The 20339-nt window shown below is 41.3% G+C and overlaps 1 protein-coding gene across 1 annotated transcript in view; it reads right to left on the reverse strand.

Moving 5' to 3' along the window:
- Window positions 1-257: 257 nt before the first annotated feature.
- The window catches only part of GPC3 (glypican 3), a 413275-nt gene continuing 393193 nt past the window's right edge, over window positions 258-20339 (reverse strand). The window contains exon 8 of the mRNA XM_012764774.2: window positions 258-815. Coding sequence (XP_012620228.1) covers window positions 646-815 — 170 coding nt within the window. The 3' untranslated portion in view covers window positions 258-645. The remainder of the gene's footprint in view (window positions 816-20339) is intronic.

Genomic DNA, 20339 nt, shown 5'->3' on the forward strand with positions numbered 1-20339 from the left:
CTTTGGTTTCATAGGCAAGGCACTCCAACCCAAGGTATCTAAATGGAGATTGTGGATTGGGTGTGTGCTGGGAGGGAGTGGCTTTGATTGGAGCTTAGGGCCAGGATTGATACCCACCCAAAAGGTAGGCAAGGAAGTGGGTTTCAAGGACCCCATTGGGGCCCAGTGGGATTATATTGGGTAGAAAGCTAGTTGAGAAAGAGGGCAAGTATTGCATGGTAACCATAGACTATGGTTTGAAAAAAAGAGCCAATACATTTTTATTTGAGCATTTATTTTTTTTCCAAAGATATCCATGCAGAGAGAGAGACAGAGAAAAAAGGAGAGGAAGAGACTCAGAGAGAGAGAGAGAGAGACAGAGAGAGAAGACATGGTAACCATGTTCTAGCAGCCAAACATAGGAAAATAATTTGGCACAACTTTTTTTTTTCTTTGCAAAAGGACAATCTATACTACCACTAAAATGTACCTTCCTCATAAAGATGCCATTTGATTTCGAAAACGTAACATATAGTTAGTCCTCTACTTAATGGCTGGAGGAGGCATATAAGATAAAAAAATAGAAAAAAAATAAGAAAGTGGTTTCCTTTATTGAGGAAGACCACGAGGTGCTGCAGGACAGCACGTGTGCTGGGCACTAGGAAGTCAGTGCACCAGGAAGAAAAAGCACGCCACAGAGATGCCCATGCTGATGAGAAGCTTCAGGGGGGAATGAACATTCCCGAGGTTATGAGAGACGATGATCTCGTTCTCGTTCTGATTCGCATGTTGCTTGCTTCCAGGAGCATCATCCACGTCCAGATCATAAGCCAGTTCTGCCAAAAAAAAAAAAAAGAAGATGGATTTGAAGTGCAAGATTACCAGCAGCATCAGGTACATAGTATTTGTAGCTCAAGCACTTGTCTGGATTGCTGGGAAGCCCCAGCTTTGATTCCTTCAGTTTTTGGAAAACAGGGTCACCAGGAGATGGGAAGGAGAGGAGTAGGTGTAGGGGTGCAGTGGAAGGAGATGGTGGGAAGTGCTCCTTCCAGAGATCACGGCAAGGGGGAGCCAGTGGGCTGTACCCCATTCCTCTTTGGCTCTACCTACACCTACTACAGGGTGACCATTGGCCCTTTACAACATTTCCTCCCAGGCAAGCCTGTGCTTGAAGTGCATCGTCACCAGATCTCACTGGTATCATAATGTAAGGTGCCCTTTTGTGCATGTGTGTCGGTGGAGGAGGGGGTGCTGTGGGCTCCCAGTGTACTTTTCTTGGGCCCTGAACCTCTCATATAGATTTCCTCGTCCTGGGAACTTGCTTTAATTAGAATTGAGGATAAGGTAGTTTGCTGTTGAAAGTTGTTTTATTTTCCCCAAATAATTCTTCTTTTATCTATTGGGTCTTTTTATTCCCCCCTAAAAATAATCCTCCCCCAAAGCAAAATTGATCTAAAGGACAGGATTTAAATTGGTACCAAGTGAATTAGGACTATGGAGAGGCTAATGGGTAAGAGTCTTTCATTCTTTGATTGCTTACCTTTTGTGATACATGATCATGATTCTGCAAAGAAATTTGGGTGTCTGGCTGGACCTAATGCAAAAGTTTCCCAGAAGGCAAATCTAACTACATAGTGGTTTGTCAGAGAATTCAAGATGGCTAGCTCTGGCCCAGGGCTCAGTTTCTTTCAGATTTGCTTTTCCAGATTTAGAGATCAAATCTACTCCCTTGGCTTTGCTAGACTCCATTGCCAATGTTGCTATTTCGATATCTCGCGAAGGCAATGTGGTGTGAGCCACCTCACCAGCCAACTGTCCTGTGGCCAAGAGAGCTGGAAAGATCCCTTTGGAACAGTGAGATGCACAGCAACAGGCATAGAGGAAATGACTGGGATTCTACAGAGGGAAGGAAGGAAGGGGAAGGAAGAGCTCCTGTTACAGGGGATGAAACAGTAAGTCACAGGAAGAAAGTGTGGGGACTCGGCTGGTCCAGCACAGAGCAGGGTCCAGGACCAATACAAGGTCAAAGTGATCAAAGCCAGGAAGTCTGATTTTATAGACTGTGATACTACTTTCCAAAAGGTCTATTACAATTTACAATGCTACCAGCAATGATTAGGGAACAAATTTTACTGTGCCTCCATTGAAAAAAAGATATTTCAGTTAATATAAGATGATATCTCAAGGTTTCTTTAATGTGCACAGATTTGATTATTAGTTGAGATCAACCTTTTTTCTGTTTTAGTTTACTATTTCTCAATGTGTAACAGTTTATAACTTTTGCCTTTTTATCTTGTGGGTATTGATGTTTTTCCTATTAATTTAAATAATATATATTTTGTCAAATATTTTGCCTGTAATGTTCTATACAAATATTTTCTCTAATTTGGTATTAACTATAACTATTTTTCATTGCTGCACAAAGAAATGATGTCCTAACTTTTAAGATCTATGAATCTGATGACGTTCCTCTTCTAAAAGCTGAGAAAGTTTTTCTTCCTGAGTGTTGATAATAATTCAAATCAAATTTTCCAGGGAACTCTCTTACCTAGTGAAAAGCAATTGAGCAGACTATAATCTAGGTTCCTTCCCTTCCAAAATAAATACATACAAACCAAATGAGAAGAGAAAAAGAACAAAGAGCAATGTTCTAGTTGGAAATCAGACCTCTTTCTCCGAAAGCTGAACTATGTAGGGTGCAGAGAGAAGGCCGAGGTCAGCTGTCAGTCAGCAAGGATAGCACAGGCTTAGGTCATGATTGGATTTCACCAAAGTGGAGAGCACATATGGCTAGATCTGTTGAAAGCCCAGCCTGGAGTCTCACGGCAACTTCTCAACTTAAATGAAGAGGAGTATTTTTAGGGTTGACCTGAATGAGAGCACTCTGCACATTACTTTCAGATTCCTTTCCCGGATAATGCCCCTTGCCCAACATCAAGATGAAACAACATCTATTAATGTCACCGCTCGGCTCCTATGCTATTTATTTTGCTCTTCAAATAATCTGCTAACTTTAGACAGTTTTGTTTACTCATAGAAGTTATGGTAAACCCAGCAGTTTTGTTAAATCCAGTAGCTTCTAATCTTTTTTTGCCACCAAAAACCTCTTTTATTATTTCTATCTCTTGGGACTTATGTTTTGAAATTATGGTAATGACTTCCAATGATCGAATCCTCATGGTAAGCCAGGCACTGTGCTAAACTGTTTACATACATTATCTCATTTGATTTGACTATCTCCACAATGTTATGAGGCAGATATAATAATCCCCACTTACTGATGAGCTCAAGCTCAAGTTAATTATTTTGCCCATATTTACATAGTTGGTAAGTGGCAGAGGTATTATTTGAATCCAGATCTGCCCCTAATCCTCATAGGAAGCTCTACGGTAGCCTCTCAAAAAATTCTATATATCAAATAGATTGCAGTGATAAAGTAGTAATGGATTCCTTCTTGAAAAAAAAAAAAACTTGATTCGTGAACTATATACTGCTAAAAAAGCATGAGAAAAGTCAGTGTTTTCACAAAAAATTGACCATGTACTTGATTAAGTAGCCTTGTTATACTTTGTGAAATACTGATAAAAGCTCTGGGTTTGGTGACCTGGAATGGGAGTTATCAGATTAGTTCTATTTCCCTGAAGAAATCAGTGATGATGTCCAGGGCCATTGGACACTCCAGGCACAAAGCTAGAACAAGTGTTTTACCTCCAAATGATCCCTAGGAATATTCAGAATAATACCTGCCTGTGCTCTCTAAGTTGTAGCTACAGGTTTCCTGAAGCTCTTCATTCTGTAGCAGCGAAAATTTATCACCCAATCCCATAGTCAAGTTCTTGTGGCTTATATTGACAGGAATCCCAGCTAAACCACACTCTTGCCAACCTGGGCCACCATCATAGAGATTAGAGATAAAGGGGAAGCTTAGTACAACAGGGAAGCATTATGGGAGATAAAGGAAATAGGATTATGGTCAAAGATAAAAATGGGCATTTCTGGACAGGGAAAATATAATCAAATTTAATTGAACAAACAAAACTAGACTATGATATATCAAGCATTGAACTAGAAGATTGGAGAAAGACAGTGTCTGCCTTTAGGAATCCCACACTCTGGCAAAGGAAGCAGACCAAGAAAGAATCCAACTAGTTACTTGGCAGAAAGGAGAAAGGGCTCAGAGAAAGGCCCAAGCAAAACACTGTGGGGGTAGAACGGAAAGAGATAAAGATTCCAAAGAGAAACATCTGGGAAGACTTCTTGGAACAATTGGGATATAATCTATACCATGAAAGATGGGTAGAACTATGGCAGGGCTGAATGAAATGGTGATTCCAGGCAGAAGAGGGTTCAGCTTGAGCAAAACCACCAAGATCGGAGAATGTAGAAGGGGCATATTCAGAACACATAGCTTCCGTGGTGGGAGGAGCCACAGAGTAGACATTGATGTGGTGTGTGTGGAGGGGGCGAGTGGGGCGTGGTAGGTGTTGAGTGATGAAAGGTAAGGCAGGAAGGACAAGTAAGGGCCAAATTATGGTGGATCGGGAATTCTGAAACTATTCTGTGGGCAATAGGGAGCCACTGAAGATTTTTAATGAAGCAAACCACACAATTTGATTTGCGTTTTTTTTTTTTTAGAACAATCATTGTTAACAGTGTAGGGAACAGCCCTAAGTGGGAGAGACTTGTTAGACATCTTGTCTTGGAAAAAAACAAGAAGCCCGTGGGAACAGTATCTGGGGATCAGCCAGTAGCAAAAGTTTTAAAATTTTTTTTTTTCAAAAACCTACATAGAAGCTAAATCTATATCAAACCAAAAACCTTCTCAGTTTGCTACAAACCGGATATATTATGGGAATCACCACAAACCATTCTCTTTCCAATCACCATATCTTTATGCTTATCAGTGATTTTCCAGAACATATTTTTATTGTATTAGGAGCATATTATAAAATGCACATAAATCATTTCTATCTTCAAGTTGATCATCAGTGAGAGCCTTTTGAGCCAGCAAGGAGATTTTCATGCTAAATCAAAAAATCTGTTTCTATTTGTAATCAGTTTAGCTATGCCCAGAGGGTAGACCCAACAATCTGTACTAATTACACACTCAGCGCTGACTCACATTTTGCCTTCATGTCCTTTGTGTTACAGATTCGATAATCCATTTCAAATAATAGTCATTAAGGTCTGTACTTTTTTTGTGTTGAAAAGTTTTTCTGTACTGGGCAAAGCACTAAATGGGGAGTCTCTAAGGAGGCTGTGCCATCCTGGCAGTCTGCAGTCCTGGGTTCTAGGCCTGGCTCAGCCACTGATTTACTATTTCACCTTGGACAAGTCATTTCCTTTTCCTCTGGGCCTCAGTTGCCTCATGTGGTAAATCAGGGTGTTGAACTGGATGGCCTCTCAGTTTCCTTCTAGTTTTATTTCTCTTTGATTCTAAGGCTCTTGGAGCCAGAGAGGGGCATAGTCTGCTGTAGGCCTCTACCTAAAGAGGCCAAGGTGGCTGCCCCCAATGGAACCTCCATAAGCAAGAAGGGGCAATCAGTTGCTTCTCTTCGGATGTCTCTGGTGATGTTTATCAGCTACCAAATTCTGAATTCTCTCTTTCTTTTATTATACATATAAATTTTAATTTTTTTATTTCAGCATATTACGGGGGGTACAAATGTTTAGGTTATATATATTGTCTTTGCCCCACCTGAGTCAGAGCTTCAAGCATGTCCATCCCCCAGACGGTGCACACCGCACCCATTAGGTGTGTATATGCCCATCCCCTCCTTCCCCCCTCCCATCTGCCCAAAGGAAAAAAAGTAATTCTATAAAAAAGACATCTGCACTTGAATGTTTATAGCAGCACAATTCACAATTGCAAAGATGTGGAAACAACCCAAGTGCTCATCAATACATGAGGGGATTAATAAAATGTGGTATATATATACCATGGAGTACTACTCAGCCACAGATTCTGAATTCTCTTTTTTCTTGAGCTGTTCTAATCTTGGATGAGAGATGCTGGCAATAAATAAATCCATGTTGGACTGTTTTTGTTTTGTTTTTAAACTCTGGCATAATAACTTCCATTGAAGCCAGTACACACACAGCTTTGGGGGAGAAGTTTCTGGACCTGGGGTGCATCAAGCAGCGTACACAGGCATCCAGGGAGGATGTGTCAGCCAGTGAGACAAGCCTTTGGGCCTTTACAAAGTCACTGGGGTCTTGAACATATAATAGGAAGCTAACGGTCACCCTCTGAACGTGTAGGCTTCAAGGACAACAATACATTGTTATACGGGCTTTAGCCACACCAATGGGACGACTTCACAGGGCAGCCTGAATGAAGAGCTGCTATCAAAATGCCAGGGGAGAGAATGCTGCTGCTGAGCCAAGCATGGGGGTTTCTTCCTTGCCAGGCTTGCGCCAGCAGATGGCTTCAATCCGGCCCTAATATAGTAACAGAGTGACACTGCTATCCCTGTGTTTTGCATTTGCTGTGTACAGTTGGCCCCCAAGTAATGGCTATGTGCAACCTCAGGACATTGCTTGGCATACCCTAGAGGCTGGAGTTGGGGGAAGTCTCCAGAGAAATGGCATTCATTGTGATACTGTTCACCCTGCTACTCATTCCTGGAGAAGCCCATGGGCTCTGCCATTCACTTCTGAATCCCAAACAGACCTTGGTTTCCTTGTATAATCCTCCTTCCTGCAACATCAATGGACTACCCCCAACCACTTCGTGAACTTTCAGGTGCGAAATGACTATTTATTTGGACTTGAAAGCAGAAGAAAGTGACTGCAAATGACCCTTGGGTTTCTGGGAGTCAGGATTTTCTTCCTCATAGATCAGATGAGGAGAAACAGGCACACTGAGGCCTCTAGTTTTTAACTGGTCCAATGGGACTCCTTTTCGGATGGGCTCATTTCACAATGTGCCTTTTTGACAAACATATGAGCTGCCAAGTTTGCCCACTAAATGACTATAAAACCCGGGAATAATCCAACGGCCTCTCCTAGAACAGAATTTGGGCGAAGAGATGCCCATTTCATTTCTTATGGCTCGTTGCAGTCTACAAACATTCTCGCTTATAACAATGGCATGTTGAGAGAATAGGATGGATTCTTTCCACTAGCGAAGGCACGGCCTCTCTTGTCGTAGGCCTCTGTTTCTCAATCTGGGGTATGTGTATCTTCAGGTTACACTGCAGTGGTCACATGAAGCCATGGCATGCTTCCTCCTAGGTAGTTAGAGGAAAAGCACACTATTTTACACGAAAGCATACAAGGCTGATGATGGAGTGGAAATGTACTATTTGCAAGCTCATTGAAGATGTCATAAAACATTTCCTTTTTAGCAGGACCTTCAGGTTATGTCCCTGGATCCTCAGGGGCAGGGATTCACTCTCACTCTACTCCGATGTTTGGGGAACATAAAAGCAGTGTAAGCTGACTTGGGTCACCTGGGCTTTGTCAACTACCATGCTGGACATTCTGACTCACAAATTCCTGATGAGTGAGTCAATGTAGTCTTTTCTATGGCAACTTCCTTGTCAAGAGGGGAAACACCACAGTGATTGCCTTTAACGAGGGCTCAAACCGCTTAGTTTTCTAAAATAAAATAGCTTCCAGGGGTTTCAACCACTATGTTTCATTATTGTATTTAGCCACTAAGAAAAAAATAAAAATAAATCACTTATATAATATGGGCCACTACCATAGTTATTTAGGTGTATCATGAGTCAAATCATATTCCCAGAAACAGAATTAAGTCCATCCCTGAAACCCTGACAGCGGGTAGTGTGGGTGCTGGCCCTCTTCCACCAGCCCCAGCTTTCTCACCACCTTCCACAAGAGTGTCAGGACAATTACTCTCACGTCTAGGGATCCTTTTCCCTGGAGGCTGCCTAACAGCTCCATAGAAATCACAGCTCATCAGAGCCTTTACTTCTCACAGTAGAGGTTATCTCATTCCCATGGGAAGTGGTGGGCCTGAGAGTCAGCAGAAGAAGAGGAGCTGGGGACAGATGCTGTTCAGGGAGGGCCAGAGGAGAACATGAAGAGAACTGACTTAGAAAAGGGAAAGGAAGAGAGCATTTTAGAGAGGGGTGAGTTAATGCAGCCCAATGTTTTGAAGGGGTCAAGAAAAGTAAGGACTGAATAGAAGCTGCTGAATATGTCAACTAGAAGATTGTGGGTGATTTCTGAAAGAAGTTTCAATATAATGGTTGGGTCAATAACCAGTAAGAGCTGGGCATGGTGGTGGGTGTCTATAGACCCAGCTACTCAGGAGGCTAAGACAGGAGGATCCCCTGAGGCCAGGGGAGTTCAAGACTATAGTGTGCTATAATCATGTCTGTGAATAGCCACTGCACTCCAGCCTGGGTGACATAGCAAGACCCTGTCTCTTAAAAACAAACAAACAAACAAACAAACAAACAAACAAACAAACAAAAAACAGTACTGAGGACATAGTGGGAGCTTGGGAGCTGATAGGGGTTCACTGAGAAGTTTGAAAATGACTGAAATGAAGCATTGTCACCCTGACTGTGCCTGAGGTACAAGGCTGTGCTATTAGTGCCGTAACACCTAACCAGTCTGTACAATCATGTTGTATTAGAAGGTACCTCTGGAGTTCCAACTCAAGATGGCCTTTGGAGATGCTAATTCTTATTATCTTTGACGCACTAACAACCTGTACTAGACACACAAACAGATACTTGTATGCCAATGTTCATTGCATTGTTATTCACGGTAGCCAAAAGGTGGAAATGACCCAAGTGTCCATCAACAGATGAATGGATAGCAAATGTGGTACATCCATTCAGTAGAATATTATTCAGCCAAAAAAAGGAACAAAAGTACTAATACATGTTGCTACATGGATGAACCTTGAAAACATTATGCTAAGTGAAAGCAGCCAGTCACAAAATACCACATACTACATGATTCCATTTATATGAAATATTCAGCATAGATAAATCTATAGAGAAAGAAAGTAGGTTAGTGATTGCCAGGGGCATGGTTAGGGGGCAGGGGGAGTTCCTGTTTAAAGGTTACAGAGTTTCTTTTTGGGGTGAAAAAAAGGTCTAGAAACCAAGAGATAACAGCATCTGGGGCACATAGACTCCCCAGTCCCTAAGAGAACCAAGCCCTGCTACTCTGGTATCTTACCTTGTAGAGTGGTCTGTGTGTGTATGTAACTAATACCAAGGTATCCACCCCAATTGGTACTCTTTCGGTGCTTCTAAAGTCAAGTCAAATTGTCCAAAAGAATTCAAATGAATGGATATTTAAGTATTGCCATGGAATAGCAGAGATGGCTCCTCAACTGAGAAAGGGGAAGAGGACAATTACCTTTAAGAATTCTAATCTGAGGCTTAGCTTTTTAAGAGAAATTTTAATACAACCTCAGGAAACTTAACATTTGCTTTTGTAACTCACACAAATGATGCTAAGCTGAAACTGTGTTTTAAAAAAAATAATAGATGAAAGAATACACTCTGTCCCCATAACCTTTTAAAAAAATTATTTAATGGTTTAGATTCACAGAGCTCTGTTTATAATAGAAATTTTAGGCATGATGCAGCTACAGAGGTATGCATCATTGGGCTTTGAGGATGTAGAAGGAAAACACAAGATGTCACTTACTTTAGCCAAATCCAATTGCTGGTGAGGGGTTGGGGGAGTGAGGGAATGGCCTTGTTGTCCCTTGGAGCCCAAGTAAATCAGGGCTTTGTCAAGTATATCAGGGCTTTGTCAAGTATATCAGGGCTTTAGATATAATTGGATGGGACACCCCAAAACTGGTAACCTTCCATTTTTAATCAGCCATGGTGGATCTTACAAAAAAAAAAATGTACCTGAGAACTAAAACACTCATAACATCCTGGCAGTGTCCAACAGCAAGGAAAATTGTGCGTACAACATCCAAGGGGTCGAAATGGCCCAAGGCCCTGAAAACAGTCAGACTGGGTGTGGGAACAGCTCAGGCCAGAAATCAACAGTGGGCAGGTGTCCTCATAAATGAAAGATGAAAAGCCTCCCTAAGTTGTTCCATCTGAATTTGTTCCTTAAACACTGTCCAATTGTGAAATCCCTCCCTCATCATCCATGGGATTTGGGGAATTGAGATTATTTCCCCTCAATTCACTTGGAAGCACACATTGTCATCCTGGCTCCATCCTCCTCCCCTCCCACCTTTGGACGTGGACCATCAGTGAGCATCATTCTCACATCCACAGGCACTATCTCCTCTGTCTTTGGATGCTGGCCACTCCTCCTCGGCTTCCCCCACCTCCACAATGCTGAGTGCCTCAGCCACATAAGATCCTGTTCCTCTCTAATGGCCCATTGCTGTCCAAGGAGAAGGAATGTTCTGTTCTGTGTCATCTGAAACAAGACAAAACTCTTTTCCTAAAACACATGTGAGAGCACACTTCTCTCTTCCTCAAAATCCCTTGATGGCTCCCCTACTGCATGTGGGATAGAGTCCTAATTCCTTAGCATGGTATTCAAGAGTTTCTCTATCTCATGTTTTCTTGCTCTCCAGTTTCAACTGCCCATATATTTCTCCAAGCAATGTATACTGTAGTCATACCATCCCATTCACCACTTGCAGAAAATGTCAAATACTTTTAAGTTCCCGTCTTTCTTCATCCTATCCCCTTAACCTGGGATGTCTGTCTGTCTGTCTGTCTGTCTGTCTGTGTGTGTCTCTCTCTCTGTCCCTCCTTATAATTATATCTTTCAAGCCTCAACTTACATGATACCTCTTTTAGGAAGTCTTCTCTTCTCACCTTAGCCCAAATTAATCACTTCTCTTGCTGACTATTAATTCGATTGAACTTCTATTACAGCACTCATTTCCATCTGCCTCATAGTAGAGTTCTTCTCCTCCACTAGACTGAGCCCTGTTGAAGTAATAAATTAGTCTTATCCCTCTCTGTATCTCCCACACAGTACTTAGCTAACACTTATCACAGACTCTTAACAACATGTCTTGTTGACCGACCAAATGAATGTATGACTCAATGGCTGCACGAATGAACATGTATCTCCAGCCTACTGAGAGTGTGCAGGTAAAGGGCTGCTTCCTTACAAGGCACCCTTCCCAAGGAGTCGATCTCCACTAAATGATGATTTCCTCAGGGGAAGGAGTCACCACTGATCCATGATGAAGTCAAGACAAAGACAGGGCCAATGGTGGGCAGCTCAGGAAGCAAATGGCAGGGCTCAAATCCTGACCTCTAGATTCCAAGGGACTTCTAAGCCATAGCCAGTTCCCATTATCCACAGCATCAGTTTACTGCACTCCATGTGGATGGAATCCATGAAGATTATGTTCTTACTCCCTTTTGCTGCCTAGAACTTGATGCCTTGCTATGTGAGCAGCTGACACATGCCAGTATTCTGTGTGCCATGCTGGGCAGGAAACAGGTTTTCTGGAGAGCAGGTTCCATTCATTTTTCACTTGGAACTTTCACGATTGTGTTCCCATACCTTTGACCCCTGTTTCTGCCTCACAATCTACCCCTCCCCTCCCCTTACTGTGCCACAACCTGCCCTTCCCACTGCCACTGATTCCCAAGTGCAGGGCCTGCTGGTGATTGAAGTTTCATTGCCTGTCTCAGTGACATCAAAACACAGCCTTGTTAATGAAGTCCCTCGCTTGGCTGTAATAGTACAAAGCAATAAGACTTCAATCCCCGCAGTAACACATGCCGGCACCCCGTTCCCCATGCAGAGGTCTGTGGGATGCCTGCCAGGAAAATACAATTATGTGCTGGCACAGGAATAAATGCAATTCCTTAACCTAAAAGTTCTGTGTTTTCATTCCCCCTCCTTTTCCATTTCTCTAGTCACTTCTTTTTCTCTTTCCATTGCTCTTTAAACTAATTTCCTGTGTCCAATTATTTGCTTCTCTTCTGTCTAGTCGTTGCTCTACTAAACATTCTCTCCTGTCTCCAACAGTGCTCTTTTCCATAGCCCCAGGCAAAGGGTGACCCTGGAATCCTCTGATGGGTTTTGAATCCTAAAGGTACTTTTCTGTTCTTCCCCACTTTGATTTGAAACCTCTAACCTGGACTCTATTCATTTTAGAAGAAGCTCCAGTATCTCCTTCCTTAATCTCCCACCAATGTCTCCATTCCCTTACTGTTCCCTGTCAGCTCTATTTCTGCTTCTCAGCTCAGTTTCCCTCCCGTGCCCCTCTAGCTCCACAGACCCATTTCCCTGATACTGCCCACCCTCGTGCACCCGCCCGCGCCCTCTTTGTTATTTCTCTTATCTCTTTCTCCATCTTAGATTGTTCTTGCTCCATAGCCATGCTATTTTAGTTACTGCCGTTCCATGGTCTTGTCTTTCTCCTAAAGACAAGGGGAAAATGATTTGGGCTTAAAAGAAATTAAAGATTTTTCTAATAATGAGTACAATCTGAAAACCGTACTTAAAAAAATAATGAACTTTCTAATAATGAGTGCAGTCTAGAAATTGTGTAGGCTGCCCCGAGGCAGTGAGCTCTGTCTCCGGAGGTGGTCCACGAGCATTTGGAGAGCTACGTGGTAGAAGTGTTGGTGAAGGAATTCAATCATGGAATGAGGGCTGAAGGTAAATAGCTTCTGGTGACCCTGCCAGCCCTGAGATTCTAGGATTTCATTCAGGTCTTGAGAGGTCTGATGGCAGGGATGAAGGGTGAAAGCAAAAAGGTTGAAGTGACCTTTGCATTCCTCCCTTTGACACAGACACTGTCTGGAGAGCAATCTAAAGAGACTGCTTTGGATCCTCTCTCAAAGAAAGGGACCAGTGTCTTTTGGAAGCCATGACTAGCCTAGGGAGGAGGGCTTTAAGTTTGCCAAGGAGTTATCAACCAAGACATACTAACTACTGACTCTTTCCCCTGGGGCAGGGGGAAAGAATCACATAATCTGTCCAGCTTACTAAGATAAGGGTTACATCTCAGAAATAGCATTAACATTTATCAGGTAATATGAAGTATGCCCATATGGTGTAGGACAGTCACATGAGGACACAGCCTATGTAGAAGATGAGCAACCAACGCAATAATTGTTTACTTGACTTTTTCCCCTACCAATAGGAACCAGTGAGTAGTAATTCACAGGCAGTGGACATCTTGCTCAATGCAATCATGTGGTGGTATCACTCAGGATCCAGAGGAAGAAAAGAAGAGGCATCAGATGGAGAAGATTCAATTTGGGAACATGATTGGGACAAGTTGGAAGGATCCAATGGGAAGGCAACTGAGGAGAAAAAGCTGGATGATCCTCATACAAACAGCTCTGTGGGCATTAGAACAAAGCAGACAAGTGCAAAGGGAGGCCAGGAAAGGTAAAAAGATGCCAAGTGGCCCAAACTCACAGCTAGAAAGATGTGAAAGGGAAAAAGGAAAATTCTACTACAAAGAGTGGCAGCCAGATCACCAAGGAGGAGTATAATAAGCAGCAGGAAGATATTGAACCAAAATAAAAAGAAGATGCGGTTGGCAAGAAAGGAACACTTTAATTAAGGCCATTGGCAGCCCTGGCTTCTTATAACTAAGAAGGTGTAGAAGTTTTCCATGTTGTTTTTAACTAACTAGAGAATACATCAAATGTGCCCATTAATTAAGACAAATACATTCTGTGATTGGCCATGTTGGATTACGAAGGAAAATGGCTGAGAAGGGCAAGGCTTCACGCTATAAACATCATAGAAGTATCAGAAAATGAATGATGAGATTTCAGCATGAAATCTCACTTATTGCAGGGCCAATAACAAATTTATGTCTCAAACACATTAAAACGCAATCGACAACAACAAAAACAGATTGAAAACTGGGGCTTTATAGCCTGGCACCCTAATTACTTCTAGAAATATATGCTAAAATAATAGTAAGAAGAATAAGTACAACTAATCTGAAATTACCCAAAGGAGGATAAGCCATATTCATGGCTTGGTGAAAAGCAAATCTAACGCATCAGCTAATTATTGATATTGCAAGACGGGGAGGGGGATGGAGGTGTGGCATCAGTAATCTCACATACTTCCTGCCATTTTATTTCATGGGGCTTTTCTCAAATCAATTAGGAAGAGGAGATTAGACTGGAAAGTTCCCCTAGGAATCATACCTTGCCCTAAACTAAATTTCAAAGGATTCTTTTATTTTGTTTATATTTTTAACAACTTTATTAATGTATAATTTACACACCATAAAATTCCTAACATTCACCCATTTCAAGTAAATTTCAAGTGACAGATTCAATGATTTCTAATAATTTTTATAATTTTTTATAATTTTTTTCAATAATTTTTAATTTACTTAGGTGAAGAACTATCAGCATAATCCAATTTTAGATCATGTTCATCAGCCCAAGAAGATCCCTTGTGCTAGTTTACAGTTAATTCCTTAAGGGATTCTTTTTAGTTTTTCATCTCGAGATATCTGCAGCTTGCAATACTGTTGACCATGCCTTGTCTTTTTTTTTTTTTTTTTTTTGATTCGTGGTCTCCCTATGTTGCCCAAGTGATGCCCAGGCTTGGAGTGCTGTGGTTATTCACAGGTGAGATCACTGCATGCTATAGCCTTGAACTCCTGGGCTCACCCGATTCTCCTGCCTCAGCCTCCAAAGTAGCTGGGACTACCACTGCATGCATGCTGGCCACTCCCTGTCTTGAAACTTGATGTTCTTGTCCTTCCTTGGTGTTCTTGTCCTTCCCGGTCCTCCTCCTACCTCCCTGATCATTCTTAGATTCCCTTGCAGGCTCTTTTGCCTCTATTGGTTTCTTAAACATAAGTGTTTTCTCATTTCTTCCTTGGTCTTCCACTCATCTCACTTTTTAAATCTTCCTGAACACTCTCATCTGTGCCCCTAATTTTATCTATTGCTGAGGATTCCTATATCTATCTAGCTCAGATGTCTTTCTAGAGATCTAACTGCCCACTTGCCACTTCTACTTGGATGTTCTTTAGGCAATTTGGACTCAACATACCATTAACTGAATGCAGCATGTCTATTCCCTCAACTAGTGCCCTCCTGTGTTCCCCCATCTTAGTAAATGCTTCTACTAGCCATCAGGTTGCCCAACCCAGAAACAGGCCAGTCACCCTAGATTCCTCCTCCTTTTTCATCCTTCAGTTCTAACTAATCACCATATCATGTAAACTCTATTTCCTTAATGTTTTGTGAATCCTTTTCCTTTCCATTACCATTGTTTGCTACTGCTTAGATTATGTTCTTATACTCTCCCACCTAGACTATTACTATAGCCCCCCACCTTGTCCCCCTCTAAACTATTCTCTGCATTCTGGATAGAGACCTTTTATTTTGTTAATTTTTAAACTATTCAACATATGAATACATTCTTGAAGCTAAAGATTCAAACAATACCTAAGTAACAAAAAAAGCTCCCCTTCACCTCCCTGTTCCAAAACTCTCCAGGGGTAATTACTGGTAAACCTATTTTTCTATGCATATGCATAAATGGGCTCAGACTACAATGTTTTGGAAATCTTTTGCATGTTAACATATGTGGAACTACCTCATTCTTTTTAATCATTGCAAGGAATTTCATAGTATGAATATAATACAATTAACCATTTCTCTACTGATAGGCATTTGGGTTGTTTCCAATTTCTCCCTGTATAAACAAGGCTGCAGTGAACATCCTTGATCATACACCTTGTATACATGGTATATGTCTATGGGTTACACTTCTAGAATAACCCTGGTATGTAGGAATGGGGGCTGTATTGGGGACAAGTTGCAGGACAGAAGGTGGGAAAAACTAGAGAAAATGATTTTAGGAGAAGGGAAATTAATATTTTTTTCTTAAAAAGATGATGTAGAGGAGGATATCAAGGAAATACAATGATATTAAGGATTTTGCGGTGGAGGCGGGATCATCTAACAATGCTATTACCATAATGCAACAGCTGTTTTTTTCTAAAGAAAACAAATATTCATTTTTAAACAAACTATGCATTTTCAGTTATGACAAATCTGGCTAGGCACCACTGTTGTAGAAGATGACCTGGGAGTCACAGTGACTTATCACTAAATATGACTTGGTCATAGAGTGCCTTCATAGTGAAAACCAGCATGACACTAGGCTACATAAATTGGATTGTAGGTCAAATCCTAGTACTTGAGCTACCACTATGGTCCTTGGTCAAATCCATTTATAATATTTTATTTTTATTTTCACAATTCTAATATGTTGAGAACACTTCTCAGAGAAAAGAACCCAAATGATTTAAGAAGGTAGAATATAGGTCTTTTGAGGAAGCATTAAAGGAAATATAATTGTCTAGTGACCTTGGATTCACTCCCAAAAGTGGTGACATTTTGGTCCTGAGATGCAATTGACCAAGAGTTTTTTTTTTTTTTTTTTTTTGAGACAGAGTCTCACTTTTGTTGCCCAGGGTAGAGTGAGTGCCGTGGCGTCAGCCTAGCTCACAGCAACCTCAAACTCCTGGGCTCAAGCGATCCTCCTGCCTCAGCCTCCCAAGTAGCTGGGACTACAGGCATGTGCCACCATGCCCGGCTAGTTTTTTTTTTTTGTATATATATTTTTAGTTGGTCAATTAATTTCTTTCTATTTTTAGTAGAGACGGGGTCTCGCTCAGGATGGTTTCGAACTCCCAACCTCGAGCAATCTGCCCGCCTCGGCCTCCCAGAGTGCTAGGATTACAGGCGTGAGCCACCGCGCCCGGCCTGACCAAGAGTTTTTAATGCCAGTAGTAAGTCCATTGTTTAGCCTGCAAACCCACAACTGTGTAAGCGGCAAGCAAAAATATAAAGGGAAAATCAAAATGAGCAAACTGCAATTAGGTATGCAATGCCACCAGAGAAAGCAATTTACTAAAGGGATTACCATGATTAAAGATGCATCCCCTTAAATAAAGATTGTTTTCTTCAATTGATTTGTCCCAATCAGTTCTCCCTATGCCATGCAGAATTCCGGTTAGACAGCAATTTCTGGTTGTCTTTTTAATTTCTCTGCCAAGAGATTAGAGGAAGTAAGCCGAGCCTCTCCAGTCACTATAATTTCCTCACAAATGGAAGAAGTATTAACAGAGGGCTATAGAGACAGATTACAGCTTAGGTCACCCAAGGGAGAAATCCGAAGCCCCCTTTTGACTAACAACAAGGTAAGTAATACTCAAATCTTTTTTCCTTAGTATTAAGTCTAAGACCAAGTTTAGGAGGCCCCTTTTTCAATTTGATTTTTTTTTTTTTTGGTTTCACCTTTCTCATGCCCCAGCCAGGCAGCCAGCATTTAGAGGGTGCAGGGCCCTGAGGACAGACCAGTCTCTGTCACCTGCCTTCTTTACCTCATGCTTTTTTCCTCCTTGCTTTGTAGCTTCTTTCCCTAAAATCTCTTTTAAACCATATCATTTGCTTTTTGGAGAACATTTTGGGGGGAAATAAAATTGAAAATGTATCAAATTCTGGATCCTGATCTTTGTTGCCATTACCTGAGTCCTGGTAAAACATTTTGGGTTAAATGTGTCACCATGAATATAACCCCTTGAAGTGGATGAGTGGCGAATGTGGCAGCCACCAGTGAATGGAAGGATTTATGTAAAGTATGTTTAGTACAGTGTAATTAGTTAACTCATTAAACATGTACGGAGTGCTAGGAACATTTTTGAGGTATAAGGAAGCAGGCAGGCCAGGAACTGGGACTACAGAAGAAACCATGGAGCCTGCGGTCAAGCAGCTCTTGAGCAGGAGATGGACGCGTGATGGAGGAGTTAGGAGGGACGGCGATGAACGTAAATTGGGTTTGCTGTTGTTTGTCAGACTCTGTGCCAGGTGCTGTGGTGGATAAAGAGATGAAGAAAACTCAGTCTTGGCCTCAAGGAGCCGTCTACCTTGCAAGTACCTTCCTGTACTCCAAGTTAGATGAGATGAGAGCCATGGCAATTCTGAGCAAGGGCAGAGTCCCTGCAGGGTTCCGAGAAGAGAAACCTGGGGAAGGCTGATCCACAGACCATCCCTGCTCTGCCTGGAAGCAGAGAATAATGATAATTCTTTAGTATCAAACTTGTACTACTTCTCAAGTGAGATATGTAAATAATATTATTTGTAAACCTTAATGTGCTCTTCAAGCATACGATGTTGTTTTTTATTTGAGAAAATCACAAACATGTCTGGAGAAACGCTGCTCTGAAACCTAAGAACATCTCTCACGTTTTCACATTATCCACCTCCCTCTGCTCCCCTGGTTTTTATGTACATCTTCCCTCCCTCCCTCCCTCTCTCTCTCTCTTTCTCTCCTTCTTTCTCTGCTTCTGTCTCAGTCTGTCTTGCTCGCATCTTTATTGCTCGATGAGCCAAAGTATTCAGGGAAGGATCTTGTGCCTTGGTCTTAGTCACTGACTGACAGGAAACCCAAGTCAATAACCCAGGGCCGGATGTGCGGAAGGCGTGGATTGCCGGCTGTGCCCTCTCACCCAAGGTCCACTGTCACTGCACTCAGGGTGATTGATTTCCAACGGACTGCCTCGCCAGTGTTCGGTGTATCTGAGTACAGGCGCGGTGGGGTGCAGCTGCTCTTCAAATGAAACCCTAAACCCTTTCAAACACTCGGCAGTCTTTCTACTTTCTCAGCTTGTGAGGCTCTGAAGATTTCCCTCTGCACATTTTTCCAGCATGATGTGAGATGCCAGTTAGTCAAGAGAGATTTAGGACAATGTCTTTTAAATGTACATTCCTTTAAAAAAGGAGTTTCTTTTCCCCTGGAGTTTTTGTCATTAACTGTCAGTTTATCTGCATATTTTATGAATTGAAGAGCAAATGTATTCCTCTTATAAAACAAATTCCGATGTAATCATTCCACATTGGAAACACAGCAAAACATCACATAAAGATGTACATTACAATGTACATCACATAAAGATGTACTCCATAAAGATGTACAATTATTATTTGTCAGTTAAAAATAAAATTAAAAAAAAACTTGGATGAATTTCTTCGCCTGTTGCAATCATTGAAATGAACACAATGAAAAGCCAGAGATAATCAAAGAGATCAGATGCAATGAGATAAGGGAGTGACAAATCCTCTGAGTCTCATATTCTCATTCCTACTTAAAGAAATAAAAGTGAAGGTCCTGTCTTGTTGAGGAAGTCAAGCCATATACTCCTTTCCAAAGAGTTTTCTACTGAAAGAAAGGTACAATTGTGCTGCCGGTCATCAACCTTCAACTTCCCTTACTACCTTTCCCCCCATCGCTTATTTTAAACTATCAACTCACCTTAGCTGAGCAACACATTAGTACTATAGTGATGGGAAGGTTTCATCCAGAAGATTGGTAAACAGAGGCTATCAGCTTGAATGACTGAAATTAGCAAGGCTAATGCAATGTCACTATTCAAAACAGTGCCAATTTGGAATTTCTTAATGGCCTCAGGAGAGGGAGTCTTTATACATCCTACAATCTCTCTTCATTCTTACCTAAATTCCTTCTCATAGATGTTGTGAATGGCCTGTTTTGTAGCCAACACAAACTTTGTCCAGTAAAATAATGTAAGGAACTCAGAATGAAAAGAGATTAGCTGTTCCTGGCTCCTGTTATTTTAAAGCAGAAATAACTTTGGCTTTTACTGATTCATAGACAAAGCTTGAAATGCAAAGCATGCTCAACTCCAGATTCAGCATGAAAAGGACCTTAAAATATGCCCAAGTGCGAGTAATGGACTTATTAAAGGGAAGAAAAGAGGCACTTTTCACACACTCCCAAGCTCTTTAGTCCTGTCATATCAGTAATCTTGCTTAAGAATTTCATCCTATTTACATTTCTTCTCCCTTTAAATATCCTCAGGACTCATATGGCATCAAATATTGAAGCTCGTAAGACATTAATTTCTTTATGTTAATTATGAGCAAGGCATGTAAAGTGCACAAGTGATAGAATTTGGAGCACTTGCAATGACTTCAATAGGAATTAAAAATCAGTTCTGTAGCTTTAATTGAACACCTGATAATTTATCAACACATAGTTTAGGAAGCAAACTTCAAGTATCTGCTTTGTACAATTTCTGGCATTGTTCCAGAACAAGTGAATTTTCCATTAGGAAATTTAGTTCATATTTGATCACAAAAGCATGAACCGTACCATTTAGGTGATTATGAAAACATTTGTAAAATCAAATTAACATGGAAGGCTTTGAAGCCACAGTACATAAAGCACACCGTTCTAAATTACGTGCATATACACACATATAGGCTTTCTGTTTTAACTTTTAAGAGAATTTTAAGAAACAAGAATAGTGCCTGAAAAACATTTGAATATTTTGGAATATTCACGTGAAATCAAAAAGGCAAAGGAGTCAAGAGAATTTTTCCATGCAGCATTAAAGTAAG

Source organism: Microcebus murinus, chromosome X (assembly GCF_040939455.1).
Source record: "Microcebus murinus isolate Inina chromosome X, M.murinus_Inina_mat1.0, whole genome shotgun sequence".
Classification (NCBI taxonomy): Eukaryota; Metazoa; Chordata; class Mammalia; order Primates; family Cheirogaleidae; genus Microcebus; species Microcebus murinus.